This window comes from Apiospora phragmitis (assembly GCF_038363925.1).
Source record: "Apiospora phragmitis strain CBS 135458 chromosome Unknown utg000011l:1.0-3236445.0:1.0-3240683.0, whole genome shotgun sequence".
Lineage (NCBI taxonomy): Eukaryota > Fungi > Ascomycota > Sordariomycetes > Amphisphaeriales > Apiosporaceae > Apiospora > Apiospora phragmitis.
This window is the reverse complement of record NW_027117411.1, coordinates 1,070,202-1,085,866: the sequence shown is the minus strand read 5'-3', so window position 1 is coordinate 1,085,866 and position 15,665 is coordinate 1,070,202. Positions and strand designations below refer to the sequence as shown.

The window sequence follows — 15,665 nt, the reverse complement described above, 5'->3', positions numbered from 1 at the left end:
GTTCGTGATCGCAGTTAGCGCTCGCTGGGCCGTGTTTCCGCGTACAGGGTTTACACCTCATGAGGCGGGAACGTGCCGTAGGTCTCCCACTCGGCAACGTAGCGGAAGCCTTCCCTCCAGTTCCTCGCCGCCTGCTCCATGGTAGCCCTATTTGTGTAGCGAGCTGCCGTCTTACTGTTGCTGTCCCTCTCATAGTCGGTGCTCTTTCCCCTTTTTACTGGCCCCACCTTCCGATGGCGTTCGGACGAGGGCTGTTGCTGTTTGGCAATGCTCCATAGCAGCGCTTCCTCCTGCGCGCTGAAGCGGGCATCTGCGCCTTCTGCCTCGGCCTCCAAGATGTGCTCCGCGGTGATGCGCTTCCTAATGCCTTCGCGAGAGCGCGTGGTCTCGGCCACCTCGGCCGAGAACATTACCACCTCGCGAACGTCACGATCGATAGCTTCTTGGTCTAGAGGTAGGCTACGACCGTCCAGTTTGCCGGAAGTAGAGTCAGAGTCGCTGTCTTTCAGGTCTTGCTGGCCGGAGCCTACGTCGTCTGCTTCTTCTGCTCCTTCTTCGTCGCCGACAGCGGCCACCGATTGCGTTTCGTCTTCACTGGAGGATGTTTCGTCTTCGTCGATGACGTATTGAAACGAAAGTTCGGTGGGTGGTTGTTTCCTATGTCGGCTCTGGACAATCCCAAACGCCGCTTCTACCTCGTCGTAAGACAAGACATGGTTTTCGCCACCTTTTTGTTCTGTTTCGTCCTCGTAGTCCGTCGACTCGTCGGCTGATGATGACTGAGACTCGCCATCTGGCTGTGAAGCCTCTCCTTGTATATCTAACCGTAGTCTCCGTGCAGCCCGTGCCCAAAAATCGCGACTGTTATTCTTCAGGTTCAGGGATTCCACGGCTGCTTGGACATCCCTTGTTTTAATTACTCGTTTTGCGTGCGTTCTGCTCGCTTTGATTCGAGACTCGCTCATGAAGAGAGCTGTGGCAACAAGTCTCGTCGTGATGCTTTTCGCGAGCTCATGGAAGTCGGACAGTGCCGTGGCCCTGATTGCCGGCGGCTCTTCGGAAACATGATGCCAGTTGCAATCGGGAACCGACGAGTTCATGAACACCCGCTCGCTTAGATTGAGCCAGTTCGGCAGGGCGAACAGATCGGCAAAGGGCAGTTCCCCTGCTATTTGCTTGGCGGTAGAAGAGTTCCCCGTGCCCACGAGCGACTGCGTGACGAGCCAGTGTTCCTCGCCCCATCGTTTCTCCTCCAGCGCCTGCTCGTGGGTCTCCTGCCGTATCGACAAGTCGTCTGCGATCCCGTCCAGGGCCACGCAGCACTCGTGGCTAATCTCGGCGGCCGCGGGGATGCTGTCGGGACGCAGGCCCTCCTGCCAAGACTCGCGTTCGTCCTTCCTCTTCTTCTCGCACTCGGACAAGAGGGTGATGAACTGCGCCACTTCCAGCGGGCTTTTGCTCCCAATGCGTGCCGCGATGCCGGCGTGGTCGTCCCGTCCGAGCCTGTCCAGCGCGGAGAAGAACGACACCTTCTCTGAAGCCCTCCAATACACTGCGCCAATCTGCGAGGGCTCCAGAGCAGCCCGAGAGTTGGCTTCGTTTTTGCTTGCCGCCACCGCGGCATCCGATATGTCTTGGTTCAAAAGATCCAGATAGCCCGTGTTGAAAGCGCTGCGCAGACGCTTGAGAGGGACGTTGATCTCATGCTGCGTCGCACGCCTTTTACGCGGCGATTGAGCATACTGTGGTGTAGTCGCAGAGCCACCCAAGGCGACCCCAACAGGTGCGTCTGATGCAACAGACTCAGCATCGCTGGGCTCGTACTCCGCTTCATAGTCGGAAGCCATGGCACCTGTTTGCCCAGGGAAGGTGACTGACGAGCGGTGGGCGAGCAAGGTCAAGAAACTCGACAGGTGGAGTCCATGTCAATCAGACAGCACGCGAAAATTTCGTTACGGCTGGATCAACCAGCTAGACGAGAAGGTTAAATAGATGAAACGAATTATATTATCGAGAAGACACAGCATATCACCATATGATACCGTTAGTGTCATTTGAAGCAACCAGGTACTTAGTCAGTCCGAAAATTGAAGACGAGGGTCCAGATCCATCGGCTCCGTGATTTGTGGAGTGAGCGGCGCGGAGACAAGCTGTGTCCGCTGCCGCATCCCGACCCTCGAACAGTCAATCTACGATTAAATTGAGAGACTGGCTCATTTAGGTAATTTACATGGACCCTTCCCTCCCCGAAGATCAAATAGGAATCAGAACCTCCCCATAGCGACAAGAGTGAAACCCCCCAGAATGGATTACGCCCCTGCGTGAAGTGAAAGTATTGTCATACTCCAAGTCCAAATTCTACAGGTCACTATCCTGAGTCCTGCGAGATGTATCCCATGAAACGATTTATTTTCAGTCCTTCATCTCGAATAGACAGACGACGCAACTCGAGGATGGCCATCCAGCTCATATCTCTTGGCTTTCTTGTCGGACAAAACGGATGACCGCGTCTGAGATTGCGGCTGTACACACCCCAAGGGCAGCTCAGATTGCTTGACCAGCGGCGACGAACTCGGTGGTGGCTTGGGTAGACCCCATGTCTCCGAAGACGAGAACTTTGGGGTGGGCGGCCACGGTAGTGAGCTCACGGACTCTCGGTCCGAGTCTTTGCCTGCGCGTTTGAGGCTCACCTTCTTTCGGAGGTGCACGCACAGAATCGCGGCACACACGAAAGAGCAGATGCCGCCCACGGAAATGCCGACGGCTATAGCAACCTGTATGGCCAAGCTCTTTCGTCCATCCCCTTGCGCAGGTGAGCTTGTAGGGCTTCGCGCTGGCGATGTTGGTGTGGTGCGTACTGGGGGCACTGTGGGAGTTCCAGGAGACTTGTCGATGCTGGCATAGCTGAAGAATGTGTTTGGAGTAGCTGCAGAGGAATTGGTGGTCATATTAAAATACGGCGAAGTCGCCGATCTTGATGTATCACTGGGTACTCGAAGCCAGAAGAAGAACATGTTGGAGTCGCTGAGTTTCAGATCGTACGGCTCAACAGTCCAGTTAAAAGTCGTGGGCAGTTTCTGTCCCAGCAATTCTAGAGCAGAGAGGTCAGCATCACTTGGGTCTGTCAAGTATGCAGCAGCAGCTATCCAGCTTTGTCACTCACGTTCATACACAACGTTCTGTGCTGTTTGATTCACATGTTCTGCTCCGGCTGACTGCCATAACTCCACGGAGTACTCGGTCCAAGGGGCGTCGAAGACCACCATACGAGGCTCCCCAATCCTCCAGACTTCAACTGCTGCAAGTGGGTCGACTTTTCGATTTCCTATGTATCCTGGAGAGCGGAAACCAGCTGCCTGGGTTTGGAAAGATAGATCACATAGAGTTGCAAAGACCAACAGGGAAAGGGAACGCATAGCTAACAGAACACTAAGAGGTCGGAATAGGTTCTAGGGACTGGCTTTTGAATAAGTTTTGTTAGAGAATGTGTCTATCAAGTGCCTGGGCATTGACCAGAGTCTTTAGAATGGGAAAAGGACCAGAGATGGACTGTATAATGATAATGGTACACAAAGCATCCGGGAGGAGGGCGTTGGGGTCCAATGAGGATGGAGGCAACAAGATTCATGCACTGGCCAGACCAGGCCAGACCCTCATCACATATGGATCTTCAGGTAGGAGCAGCCTCAAAATGAGCGAATCCTCATCATCCGTCTGGTCATTTCTGTGAATGCTGCAGCTTGAGGTCAGCCTACAACGGGGCGAAGTACATGGCATTTGGGGGCCTGGATTGGTAACGATTTGTCGACCCCAAACGGCTGGCCTACCCCCATCAGCCTCATCAACATCCTTGGCATGTTGTATATCTGAACCAGTACGATCCCTCTAAAAGGCATGTCCGTCACATGGTGCAAAAGCTCTGGGGCCGGAATACTCCTTTTTGGCTTTTCGCGTGGCACACATGCATTTCGGCCATTCGTTGATATTCGCCGTCCCTGACAGTTCAGGCAAAGCGACTCCGGTGACGAACATTATTCATATCCTAGAACCGCCACATTGCTGACCACTTAGCAAGTCGGAAATCACGTTGTTTCATATAAACGAGAACCCCCATTATCTTTTGAAGATAGAGCTGCCGTCGAGTTGAACTTACAACTCCATATCCCCTGTTGTGCTGTGTTGTTTAGTAGACACAAAGTGGACAGTGCGAATATGCATCGATAAAGAAGGTCACTAAGCAGTGATGGAAATAAGGGTTGTAACATAGTAACAGTTGCCCTCTATAGCCTCTATAGATAGGAGAGGGTATTCAATGGCAGCATGGAAGAGATCATGCCAGAACTTGCGTCAGACCAAGCTGGTAGCCAAAATTGCATCTCCTGTATAAAGTTAGGTAGAGAAGTCTATGGAGTAGTAAGTGTTAGGAGAAGATACTGGGTTCCCCTGCCCCCCTGCCCGCACTGTCTGGTCCGTGCCCGGCAAGCTGCTTTGGGTTGTGATACCTACCGGAGCCAACACGTTCTTGAGGTCATCCATTCCCATCAATTGATCACCTCGAATTACTGGACAACAACGGAAAATCCCATCTAGGCAGGATTCTGTGAGCCGGAATGTGCCATGCGCCTAGCTTGTCTGACCCGGCGGGCTATTGTGCCTTTATTGCACTCACCTAGGAAGGCGCCTTATATCATCAGAGCCCTGCCAGCAAGACCGTATGCGACCTTGCAGGAAAACACAAAAGCACCACCACAACCACAGCCAGTGCGACTGCGCGCCTACCAAGAGGAATGCATCCAATCCGTTCTTTCGTCTGTTCAGAATGGGCACAAACGTCTTGGCATCTCACTAGCAACTGGATCTGGAAAAACCGTCGTCTTCACCCAACTGATTGACCGTATCGGGCCAGTTAATCCAAATGCCAAGAAGACTTTGATATTGGCCCACAGGAGGGAGCTGGTTGAGCAGGCCGCCAGGCATTGCAGCAATGCCTATCCCGATAAGACGGTCGATATTGAGATGGGAAAGATGCATGCTTCTGGCCTGGCCGACATAACTGTTGCCAGCATTCAGAGCATCGACTCTGGTGACCGTATCAGCAAATTCGACCCTTCGCAGTTCAAGCTGGTCCTAGTGGATGAAGCTCACCATATCGTGGCTCCCGGATACTTGAGGACCCTGGAGTATTTCGGGCTGGACCAGAAAAGGGATAGGTCTCCTATCTTAGTTGGTGTCTCCGCCACATTCTCTCGCTTTGACGGGCTGCGCCTGGGTAGGGCCATAGATGAGATTGTTTACCACAAAGACTATGTCGACATGATTGGAGATAAATGGCTGTCGGATGTGATATTCACAACGGTCGAGTCAACAGCCGATATTCGCCGGGTTCGGAGCGCAGCCAATGGCGACTTCCAACCGGGAGAACTGTCCCGGGCAGTTAACACTGAACAAGTGAACGAGGTGACAGTGCGCAGTTGGCTTGCCAAGGCCCAGGGGAGGAAGTCAACTCTGGTCTTTTGCGTGGACATAGCTCATATAACGGGCTTGACTCAGGCTTTTCGAGATCATGGAATCGATGCTAGATTTATCACGGGAGACACCCCCAAAGTTGAGAGAAGCGAGCGCCTAGATGCCTTCAAGCGCGGGGAATTCCCCGTTCTCGTCAACTGTGGTGTGTTCACCGAAGGGACCGATATCCCGAACATCGACTGTGTTGTGCTGGCCCGGCCGACGCGCTCGCGGAACTTGCTTGTCCAAATGATCGGGAGAGGTATGCGTCTCTATCCCGGCAAAACGAATTGTCACATTATCGATATGGTGTCGAGTCTGGAAACTGGGATAGTCACGGCACCAACCCTATTTGGCCTCGACCCATCCGAGATTGTTGAAGATGCCACCATGAACGACATACGCAAGCTAAAAGATCTGAAAACCACGGAGGATCAAGAGCCCAAGGAATCCGAAGGTTCGACGGCTCAGCCAACCAGTAAAGGAGCCATCAAGGGCCAAATCACATTTACCGAGTACGACACAGTATTCGACTTGATCTCGGACACGTCTGGAGAAAGCCATATACATGCCATTAGCCGATATTCGTGGGTACAAGTTGACAAGAGCAAATACATCCTCTGCGGGCCGGGTGGGAATTACATCAGATTGCAAGCTGAAAAGGACGAAGAGAATGAAGGAAACGACGTTAAGTTTGCAGCATGGGAGATTCGTGCCCTTCCACAGGGTACCGCGTCCAAATCCCCCTTTGCAGCTCCCCGGCAGCTATTGAAGGCGACTACGTTTGCCGATGCCGTTCATGGCAGTGACAAGTATGCGTCTGAAAAGTACCCTGTAGCCTTTATCACAAGAAGGGCAAAGTGGCGTAATAATCCAGCTACGGCTGGGCAGCTGAAGTTTCTGAATAAATTGCGAGGCCTACAAGACCAGCTAACAGAAGCTGATGTTACAATGGGGAAGGCGGCCGATATGATCACCAAACTCAAGCATGGCGCCCGCGGGCGTTTTACCGCACTGGACGCGGATAGGCGTAGGAAACAACGGCAAGCTGCCGAGCAGGAGGCTCGGAGACTGAAAGAAGTTGTATCTGTAGGATCGTTGGCAGCTTGATGTACATGAGTTCGACTCCCCTCTATCATCACAATACTTCAATCATATTGACCCAAGGTAAATGATCCTTCGAATGATGTTTTTTGCTTACAGGTCTACATTGTATGAGTGGGAACAATCATCTAGGCTCCAGTGCTCCTGTCCCCAATACCTGCTATTCACCAGCTCCCCTACGTGCCAATTATAGTTCTGATGCTCGGGTGATCAACAGGTACTGCAACTCGTAGTTGGCCGTAATTCTTTCAGTGGTTTTCAGCGCATAAACCCCCCTCCCCCCTTTCATTCGTTACCGTACTCGGCACCCAGTACCCATTGTAGCACGTTTCCTTAGGCTTATCGCAAAGCCTGTTTGTTTACAACTAACTTGAGTTTCAGGAATTGTGTATTCAAAGTACTCCCTCTTCTCAATCGTGTTGTGGTGATGCTGGTTTCAGCTCTTGATATCGAGCTTCGACCGCCCATCAACAACAGCCCACTGGACGTGTCGATGGTAAACAAACAGTACCTACTGGTAACCTTACATAGATACCAAGCTTGATCATTGACTGTCAACCTTCGATATCCCAGCATGTTCTCACCTCGCCCCATTATCAATCCAAGCCCTGACGCTGGCGCTGGCTCAACCCCTATTGCACTTTCCCAAGATGAGCACGAGTTGCCCAGTCTGGGATCGCCGCTTCCAGGACACTGTGGAGTGATCTTGAAGGGGGCATGTCAACGGTCGTGGTTGATCTGGTGCAGTCGCCTCGCAGACACCACGAGGTCGAGAAGGACCATGGTCAGCAGTCGGACGCTCCTTCCAGTCCCGAGCCTGGTGCCCCACATCGATCGTATCTTGCGGCAATCCAAGCCTCGAAGCAACCTTTCGCTCACAGGAAGATTCTGTTTCCCGACGACGCAGATCTCGTCCCTCCCGTTTCTCCGGCTTTGCCTCTCTCGCAGACCGATCTTGGCTGTTATCCCCCCAAGGGCCCCGACGACGAGATCTGGTTCATGGAACCCGGTGAGCTCCGAAAGAAGAACCTCGGCAAGCTACAAGCCACACCTGGCCTCTACAAGGTGGTACTGGACGGCCCTCCGCGAGCCTTGGAGATGGAGGCTGCCATCATCGACCAGTTCGTCGAGTACAAGAAAGCGCAGCGCCTGCGCCTGCGAGATGGCTTCTTCGGCGACAAGCGCTGGCAAGACATGTTGAAGGAGCTCCATCAATGGGGAAAACGATGGGAATACCTCGACCTCGACCAACGCAAGGCTGCTATCAAGCATGGTTTGCCCGATATCAACGTCCGGATCAAAGCCGCCTTCAACTCATGCCAAAAGGCCGATCTGGCCATCGGCGCAGAGCTGGTGGGCATTCAGCTCAGTCTTATGTCCCCCTCCCCGCCTAAGCCTCTTGTGCCCGACAGCCAGGAGAAGAAGACGCAGTGGGCCTGGGACACGACAGGCAACTCCTACAGCCTCTCCAATCGCGTGTTGACACCCGTCGAGCGACGACTACTCGAGGTAGGCCCGGAGGTACTCCCCGCCTGACCCGGCCGCCAGCTTCACGTTGCCTAGGCTAAGCCATGGTGGTGACCAGTCCTCCTCCGCCACTAACCTGACTAGGATGTTTGATATGACGTTGGATTATAAGGAGGTCTGGTCTCCCGAAGATCGGCTCGACTTCTACAAAATCTATGGATATAATGCAGCACGGCTGTACCTCAAGTACATCAAGTCAAGCCCTGATCAGCGACGTACCGAAGTGGACGTTCCTAACGTACGTTATGACTACAGCTGATATTGCTGCTTGAAAAAATCATACTTGAACTCGATCGATACTGACTTAATTTCCTTGCAGTGGTTTCACATCTTCGAGTCCCACAACAAGGTCTTTTTCTCACATAGTGAGACGGTGCAGGCAGGTTCATAGACCTCAACTACCACCTCGGCAGTCTTGCCATCAAGGTGCGCGACGAAGACCCTGCGAGTCGTTTGATGAGGACTCAAGATAATGATCGCTCTCCTGGGCTGCGAAAGGAATATCACAAACCGCATCCTCACTGGGCCACAGAAGCCCGCCGCAAAAATGGAGGCTGGTAAGTATTTCCTTTTGTCCCGTTCTCGTCATACGGTCTAGCAAGGTCTCATTTCATACCACGGAAACACGAGAAAGAAAGCCGCACCTACCGCAGCCATCATTTGGTACTAATTTTTTGTTTTTCAGGTGGCGATGTAGAAGTGGTGATAGCGCCCCTCTCTCTGAACGACGCTGTCGGCTGTGTCATGGGAATAGTCCCTCAAGCACTTCCTTCACCTTGAACGAGGGACACGCCACCCAAGCAAAGTTTGATCTCCTCATGGAATGCATACAGGCGGCCCAGCGTGTGGTCGCCAAGCAGGACAGGTGCGTCGTCGAGAACCGGATGCGAGTTGAGGCCCAAGTCGCTCGGCAGTTGCAGGCATCATCATCGTCACGCTCCTACGCCCATTATGGCGGTGCCGTGGAGCGCGTCCGGGCTGAGCTGTATGCGGAGCATGCCGCACGCGACCGGCTTCATCGACGGCCCCTTGGCTCGACGGCAGACGAGGAGAGAAACGAGGCTGCGAAACGCCTCGATTCTCGAAAGTCTCGGCTCTCCGCGCATTTCTAGATGGCGTACGAAATCTGGCGAGAACTACATGAGACGGTTTGTAGGATATTGCACAACTTCAGCAGCGTTTTTTTTCATTATTCTTCTCAACGAGAGAAGACAGGTGGGCTGGACAACGACGGACATGGAACACGAAAAGCAAGCGTTGTTTTTATTAGAGAATGAGGCCGTACCATTGATGAGCTGTGGCTTCATTGAGTACTCTGCAGCGTTTCAGTTTAGTTTGATCATAGGGAATCGAGGTAGTCTGTATGATTAAAGCAAGTGGACTTATGATGCTTTCCTTAATCTCTGGTGGTGACACGGCACGTGGTAAGCTGAAGCCTAGGCAGAACATTGAAGTGCCTTGCACACGTATGAGCCGAGTCTTCTCGACGCTGCAAATCCTAGAGACAAGTGGAGGTGTAGCACTGCCCTGATCTGATATACATGCGAGGTGTACTATGATGGATTTGAAGAGGTGTTGGTAATTGTGTTAGAGAGAGCAGACTTCTCAATGGATCATAGTAATCCAGTACACGATATCAGGGACATGGTGTTCAAGGGAGAACAGCATAGCGACGGTTTGCCTCGGACAGAGAAAGTTGCCGCGTGGTTTGGTTGGTCCATTATCGACGGAAAGGGGGTGGGTTATGCCAAGGACCAACGAGCACAGGGTACACACCCCGAACCCTGCCTGGCCCCTGATGCTAATAGTTTATTGCCAATGTTAGGAAGAAATACAAGACTATTAGTAGTAGTGCCTCCTACCCCCTGAACACAACAGCGGACAGAGCCAGCGAGCCATATTTCACGAAGCAGACACTATAAGGTGCATACACTCTTACGTGGCTCACCACGATACGAAGATCGGCCATTGTATGAGATCACAATTCATTTCTTCTACAATTACCTAATCCCCCATTCAACCAAGATACGGACAGTCTTGGCTACCGTACCAGTTATCCTTGACTAGGTATCTGCGAAACACTTCCGAGTGCCTCATTCCAACGATACTCTCTCCATACGGCTGTGAAGTTTGCCTCTTCCGAGCCTGACGCATTAGTTCTGGGTACGGGTCACGGCTAGTGGCTCTTGCACTTTGTCGCTTGCTATACCCGCCCACACCGAACTACCACATATTCCTTTGTATGGTAGCAGCTTTATCTCCTACTCTTCAGTCATCTGAACGCCCTCTCGCAGGCCTTCAACCTTGAGTTCCTCGCCGGTGCAGCGACGGTAAATATCTTGCACATCATCGGTAGTAGTCTCGAAGTGCGAAGTAGCGTCGTAGCTCTTGGAGATGAACACGTTGTCTTTGGTGCCGTCCTCAAGAGGCTCGTAAATGGGAATCGGCGGGCCCTGTGGTGCGATGTTAGCTCGATCTGCAGACTCCTAGGATTCGCAAGTCTACGACTGCGGCGAGAAAAGTGTTGAAAAGTGGTTAACACTACTTACCATGAACTGTTCCTCAATCTTGCCCAAGCGGTCGATACCAGGCTGGAGCTCGAGGTGGTGGTTGGCCGAAGTCTCAGCAATCGTTGAGACAATGGCAACGTAATAGCCCTTGGGGCACACATTGTGTGCAGATGACACGCAGGCAATGTAGATGTCATTCTTACGTCCGACCTGGGACTGAGGGATGATCAGCTGGCAGGAGTCGGCGTCATTGGTGCCAGCCAAGGGGTGCTTCAGGATACAGATGGCCCTCAAAACGTGGCCAACCACCTTGGCCTTGTCGGGGAAGTAGCTCGGGTCACCCAGAATCATGGGAGCATTGGTCTCGAACTTCATCTCGGGCTCGACACCAGTCATAGTAGCCTTGATGCCACTGAACTTGCCGCCCTCGTACTTGATCTCCTCAATATTGGCGTTCAGCATGTAAGTACCGCCGTAGATGGCGGACAGGCGGGCGAAGCCTTGCGGCAGCTCTCCAAGACCGTAGAGAGGGTAGATGTAAGGAGACTTGCCGTACCGGGCGACCGAGTTGCCGTAGAGTCGGATACGGTCGATGGTCTCGGGAGCCTTGCCGGGGGCATCGATGTAACCGTCATCGAGATACAGAGCCATGGCGTGGCCGATGAAGTCACGGGTGCCGGGCTCAAGGCCGAACTTCTCATAGACATCCTTCATGGTGCAGTTGTTCATGTCCATGCCTGATTCGGTGGTTAGTCCTAGCATCGAGTTGTACAAGTAATAATGACACATACCCTTGTGTGATGCGACATCCTTAACATCAAAAGTGCCAACCCACTCGATGAAGCTCTTCATGCGGCGCTTCTCGAAGATGCCCATGAGGGGAGACTTCAGGGCCTCGGTGGCATCTGAGGGGACCTTGGCGACGGTGGCCTTGGACCCAGTGCCCTGTTGTACGTAGCTGCCAGCAACCTGCTTGAACTCGAGGTAGCGGGTGACATCGGTGGAAACGAGAATGTTGGTCAGCTCGCCCGAGGACATGAGCAGCTTAGGGACCAGGTCAATGTTCCAGTCGGCCGGTCGTCCGTAGGCCTCCCATGGCTTGGTGCCCTCCTGGTAGTTGCCGTACTTCTTGAATAGTGTCTCGAGGTTGACCGATGCGGCCTCGCTGCAGGGAAAACCAAAAATGTCAGCGACCCGTGACGGCTTTCAGAGAAATCGGGTGATGGATGTGACTTACCCTCCGTAGTGGTCGTTGCGATCGATGTGCAGCACCTTCTTTCCCTTGACACTGAGAACACTGTTCGCGAGTTAGATAGCTACCCCTGTTCCATCCCAAACTCGCGCGATGCATCGAAGGATATGCAAGTGCAGAAAATGGCGACATACCCAGACAGAATACACTCGGTCAGGCCTGTTGTATTAATTTTCGTCAGCACTCATCGTCTTTCTTTCCATCATCAACAGTCTCGGCCGGCAGTATTGCTGGGTTTTGCGCAAACGGTCTCCTCCATCGAGCTCGCTTTCTCTCTCTCGCCAAACCCCACCAAACAAGTGTACATCCAACGTGAAGGGAATGCGGGGGGACGTTGGCTTACCGGTGCCGAGGACTATCACGTCATAAGAGGGAGCAATCTCTTCCATGATGGGCGATATGGGAGAAATACAAGACTAGATGCTCAAAGGAAGAAGAGCTATGTCGGAGGAGAGAAAGAAGAAAAAATAAGGTCAAGAGAGCAAGAGTTGAGAATAGGGACCTATTGACTTGTCTTGCTTGACCAGAGAGGGGAACGAACTATCGGCGGTGAAGTGATAGGTAGGCAGGTAGGGGTGGTGCACTGGTCACTGGTAGGGGTAAAGAGGAGTGTCCCGCCCGTATTTAGGCCTCTGCTGGGTCCACGTTCACGTCCCACGGCCCATTTGCTTTCGCTAGTCTGCCCCCCAAACTCCAACCCGACATAGAATCATTCAATCTCGAGAGAGTGACAGCTTGTCCAGCCAATAGCAAGTGGGGTCGACTGAAGCCTGCCGCGTCTGGACTTTGTTCCAACTCCTTCCAATACATCATGCACCTCTGTTGGCATTGAGTAGAGTGCCAGGCCTCTGTTCCAGTGCCTTCATTCCCAGGCTTGGGAGGCTCTCAGGGTGACACATCCATACGTACATACAGTAGAGAATCCATCCATTTGATAATCACCTCCGCGCCCCACGAGCTGCTAATAAGCACCTTCCCCAGCATCGAAATTGCCTACCTCAGGAGCCAGCCCAATAGATTGGCATATAACAAATAAAAGCAGCATGGGAGATTAAGCCATCACCAATTTACCGCTCGAATCAGTCATGGGTGCCGTGGAAAGAAATCGGTGGTATATGATGCCTATAGTGTACAGCTTCCTTCCACGTAGTGCACTTAGATGGTACAGGTGGTATTTACAAGGTCTTCCCCCTTTCTATGCTAAGGGGACATTTGCTGCGGTGCAAACTTCTCCAGGCAGGCGTACAAATACAGCAAATATAGAAATTTCCTCCATGGACCATAGGTAAGCTCTTACACTCTCGGGGAGCTTTGCGTTTGCTCCGTCTTCGGGAGGCTCGAGGGGTCAATCGCCTCAGTCGCCGGCTTTTCCTCCATAAACTTTTCTTCTCCCTGTTGCGCAGGAGCTTCGGAATCGAGGGCCAACTGCTCCATCTCCTCCTCTTGCAAGTAGTCACGCGGCGTGTAAGGATTGCCTTCGCCAGATAGATCAATCTCGGGGTCTTTCTCGGCGAGTTCCCGCGCGTCCTCCCACGCGTAATATCGCTCCGTTAATGTATGCTTGATAGCCTTCATCGTCTTCCAGATCTGTTGAAGGTTTGCTCTGGTCAGCGCCCGTTCCTACCGTGTATGCGCATTGGGAATGGGGTGCAAGTGTGTGATTGATAGTCATTTACCTCGTAGTTACGCAATTTGCTCTCATCTTCTCCTTTCACCAGCTTCAACCTCCGCCGTTCTCGTGTCGCTGTGGCGATTCGGTTGCGTTCTTTGGCGCAAACCCACCAGAGCCGATGAAGATCTTCCCAGCTCTTGTGTCGCAGCTCCTCGACGATCCAGGCTCGCCCGTGCTGCGAGTCCTCCTCGGGGAGCGGCAGCGCCCGATCCTTGGAGTAGAAAAAGTCCCAGAGGCCGTGGTTCGGGTCCGTCGTAATCTCGGGCTTGTAGTCTGCGGGTTTGGGGGTAGCGAAGCCGTCGACGGCCATGCGTCCCTTCGTCCCGGACCTATAGATGCTGCTGAGACCACGGAGACGGTTGTTGTCACGAGTAGGCCGGCGCTCGCCGAGGGACGATGTCGTGGAGAACGACGAAGCATTCGGCGGGCAGGACAACGATACCCGTAATGGTAGGTTCAGCGACGTTGTAAGGGGGCATCTGGTAGCCGGCTGCAGCACCCGCCCAATTGACGACCTGATTGGCGCAGAGGCAGCCATTATGTTATGGATTTGACGCCTGGTGCCTCGAGCGCAAAAAGATGGTAATGCTGTATCTCGGTGCTGGAAAGCTTCATGCAATTTGAGGCTGGTCTCCAAAAAATTAACCAGGTTCTTGGCGCCCGCCTATCTCAGCCACACCTACACAGCCACATCACTATAGTCCACCTCCGGGGGGGGGGGTGAGGGGGTCAACAAGGGAAAACACCAATATTTAATTTTGGCGATTGCGGAATGCGCTTTTTCGGTATAAAAGCTGGCGGTGCAAGCTGTGCTAGAGTAACACTCGTGGAATCATGGTTTGTAGTGTCTTTCTGACGTTCGTAGCGTTTCTGCATGCCGAGGTGCGTCATACCCAGGCAACCTCGTCGTTACCCAACACCTCACACGGGTAGCAGCAATGTACAGCATCAGTCCAAGGTAGGTTCATATGGGTTACTATAGCCTACTTCAGGCACTATTACATGCCAACTGTTGATAGTCGGGCACAATTCAAAGGTGAATTGTCGCCATATCTTACGATCTGTGGACAACACCCCGATGCATCGCTACTCCGTCTGCTTTTATTGGAACATCTTAGCCAGGGATTCGTCAACATAAAGGTGCTGTCAGTCACGATCCATTGCCGCTAGCATCCGCATCGCCAGCCAGTTGTCCTGCCGCCAGCTATGCCGTCGCCGACTGCACAGGCGATCCGAAGTGCTACCGAGAATCAAAGCCAAGGAGATAGGTTGCGAAGAAGAGTATATAGGGGTTCATCCTACTAGTACTATAGATCCTAACACTACCTCCAAAGTATATGGTATCGCAAAGAGACAAGTTGATAGATCTCGTGTTCGTTGCCACGCATGTCCAAGGCTGTGTCCAGACTACCAGATCTTGGAAGGCTAACAGGTTGTACCTGGGTGATGCGGCGGCACACATGGGTTTGTTAAGGATAGTGAAGACGAGATGCGAAGGGCAACGGATCGTTTCTTAGCAGTATATGATATATCTGTCTGCTATCTATGCCTGTGTCACTCCTGGCCAAGTCCCCGGCCCCTCGGATGGATGCTTTGCTTGCAACGAAACCGTATGAGGGATAGAGACGTAGCATGTATCAACCTCTCGATGCTGACCATAATATACTGGACCGCGACTGTGCAGAGATCTGCTTCGCATGTTGCCAAGCTTGCTTCATTCTAAGAAGCATGAGTAAGCACTCCTTTCCCGATTCATACCAGTTCAGCCCAGCAGGAGCAAAAGACTCAACGAACAGGCTACCCTCTCTGTGATCATATATCCATATTAGAAATGAAAAGGAGCTCATCACTGGGAAACCTATGCGCCTTTTGAGAAGTAACCATGCTCGGGCGCCCAACCATCTCCGGCACGGCGTGGCATGATGGCGCCACGAGTTCTATTCTCCCCAATGAGTATCATTATAACTATAGATGTATGCCACAGGGTGCCAGAGCGACGCTATTGCTGTGGTGGACATAGATTGTGGTATCACATTCTTAGGATTGCCACGTTTTTCATGGGCACTCGTCAATCTGCTTGGAACGAGGATCCGGA

General features: G+C 52.6%; 6 protein-coding genes across 6 annotated transcripts; 2 read left to right on the top strand and 4 right to left on the bottom strand.

The window, feature by feature from the left end:
- Positions 1 to 50: 50 nt before the first annotated feature.
- On the bottom strand, positions 51 to 1,847 carry PG994_013129 (uncharacterized protein; the record flags this gene model as incomplete). The annotated part of the gene is made up of 1 exon (XM_066864538.1): positions 51 to 1,847. The coding sequence occupies one exon, from the start codon at positions 1,845 to 1,847 to the stop codon at positions 51 to 53; it is 1,797 nt and encodes a 598-aa protein (XP_066709499.1).
- A 573-nt stretch (positions 1,848 to 2,420) lies between these two features.
- Positions 2,421 to 3,416, bottom strand: PG994_013128 (uncharacterized protein; the record flags this gene model as incomplete). Its single annotated transcript, XM_066864537.1, has 2 exons — positions 2,421 to 3,121; positions 3,164 to 3,416. The coding sequence occupies 2 exons, from the start codon at positions 3,414 to 3,416 to the stop codon at positions 2,421 to 2,423; spliced, it is 954 nt and encodes a 317-aa protein (XP_066709498.1).
- A 1,201-nt stretch (positions 3,417 to 4,617) lies between these two features.
- Positions 4,618 to 6,615, top strand: PG994_013127 (P-loop containing nucleoside triphosphate hydrolase protein; the record flags this gene model as incomplete). The annotated part of the gene is made up of 1 exon (XM_066864536.1): positions 4,618 to 6,615. One exon carries the CDS (start codon positions 4,618 to 4,620, stop codon positions 6,613 to 6,615), a length of 1,998 nt encoding a protein of 665 aa, XP_066709497.1.
- Positions 6,616 to 7,183: 568 nt separating this feature from the next.
- Positions 7,184 to 9,248, top strand: PG994_013126 (uncharacterized protein; the record flags this gene model as incomplete). Its single annotated transcript, XM_066864535.1, has 6 exons — positions 7,184 to 7,309; positions 7,357 to 8,118; positions 8,249 to 8,374; positions 8,456 to 8,472; positions 8,520 to 8,693; positions 8,891 to 9,248. The coding sequence occupies 6 exons, from the start codon at positions 7,184 to 7,186 to the stop codon at positions 9,246 to 9,248; spliced, it is 1,563 nt and encodes a 520-aa protein (XP_066709496.1).
- Positions 9,249 to 10,397: 1,149 nt separating this feature from the next.
- On the bottom strand, positions 10,398 to 12,287 carry PG994_013125 (acetyltransferase; the record flags this gene model as incomplete). Its single annotated transcript, XM_066864534.1, has 6 exons — positions 10,398 to 10,589; positions 10,686 to 11,383; positions 11,438 to 11,811; positions 11,884 to 11,943; positions 12,033 to 12,057; positions 12,242 to 12,287. 6 exons carry the CDS (start codon positions 12,285 to 12,287, stop codon positions 10,398 to 10,400), a joined length of 1,395 nt encoding a protein of 464 aa, XP_066709495.1.
- Positions 12,288 to 13,191: 904 nt separating this feature from the next.
- PG994_013124 (mitochondrial 54S ribosomal protein uL29m) lies at positions 13,192 to 14,108 on the bottom strand (the record flags this gene model as incomplete). The annotated part of the gene is made up of 2 exons (XM_066864533.1): positions 13,192 to 13,485; positions 13,575 to 14,108. The coding sequence occupies 2 exons, from the start codon at positions 14,106 to 14,108 to the stop codon at positions 13,192 to 13,194; spliced, it is 828 nt and encodes a 275-aa protein (XP_066709494.1).
- Positions 14,109 to 15,665: the final 1,557 nt, after the last annotated feature.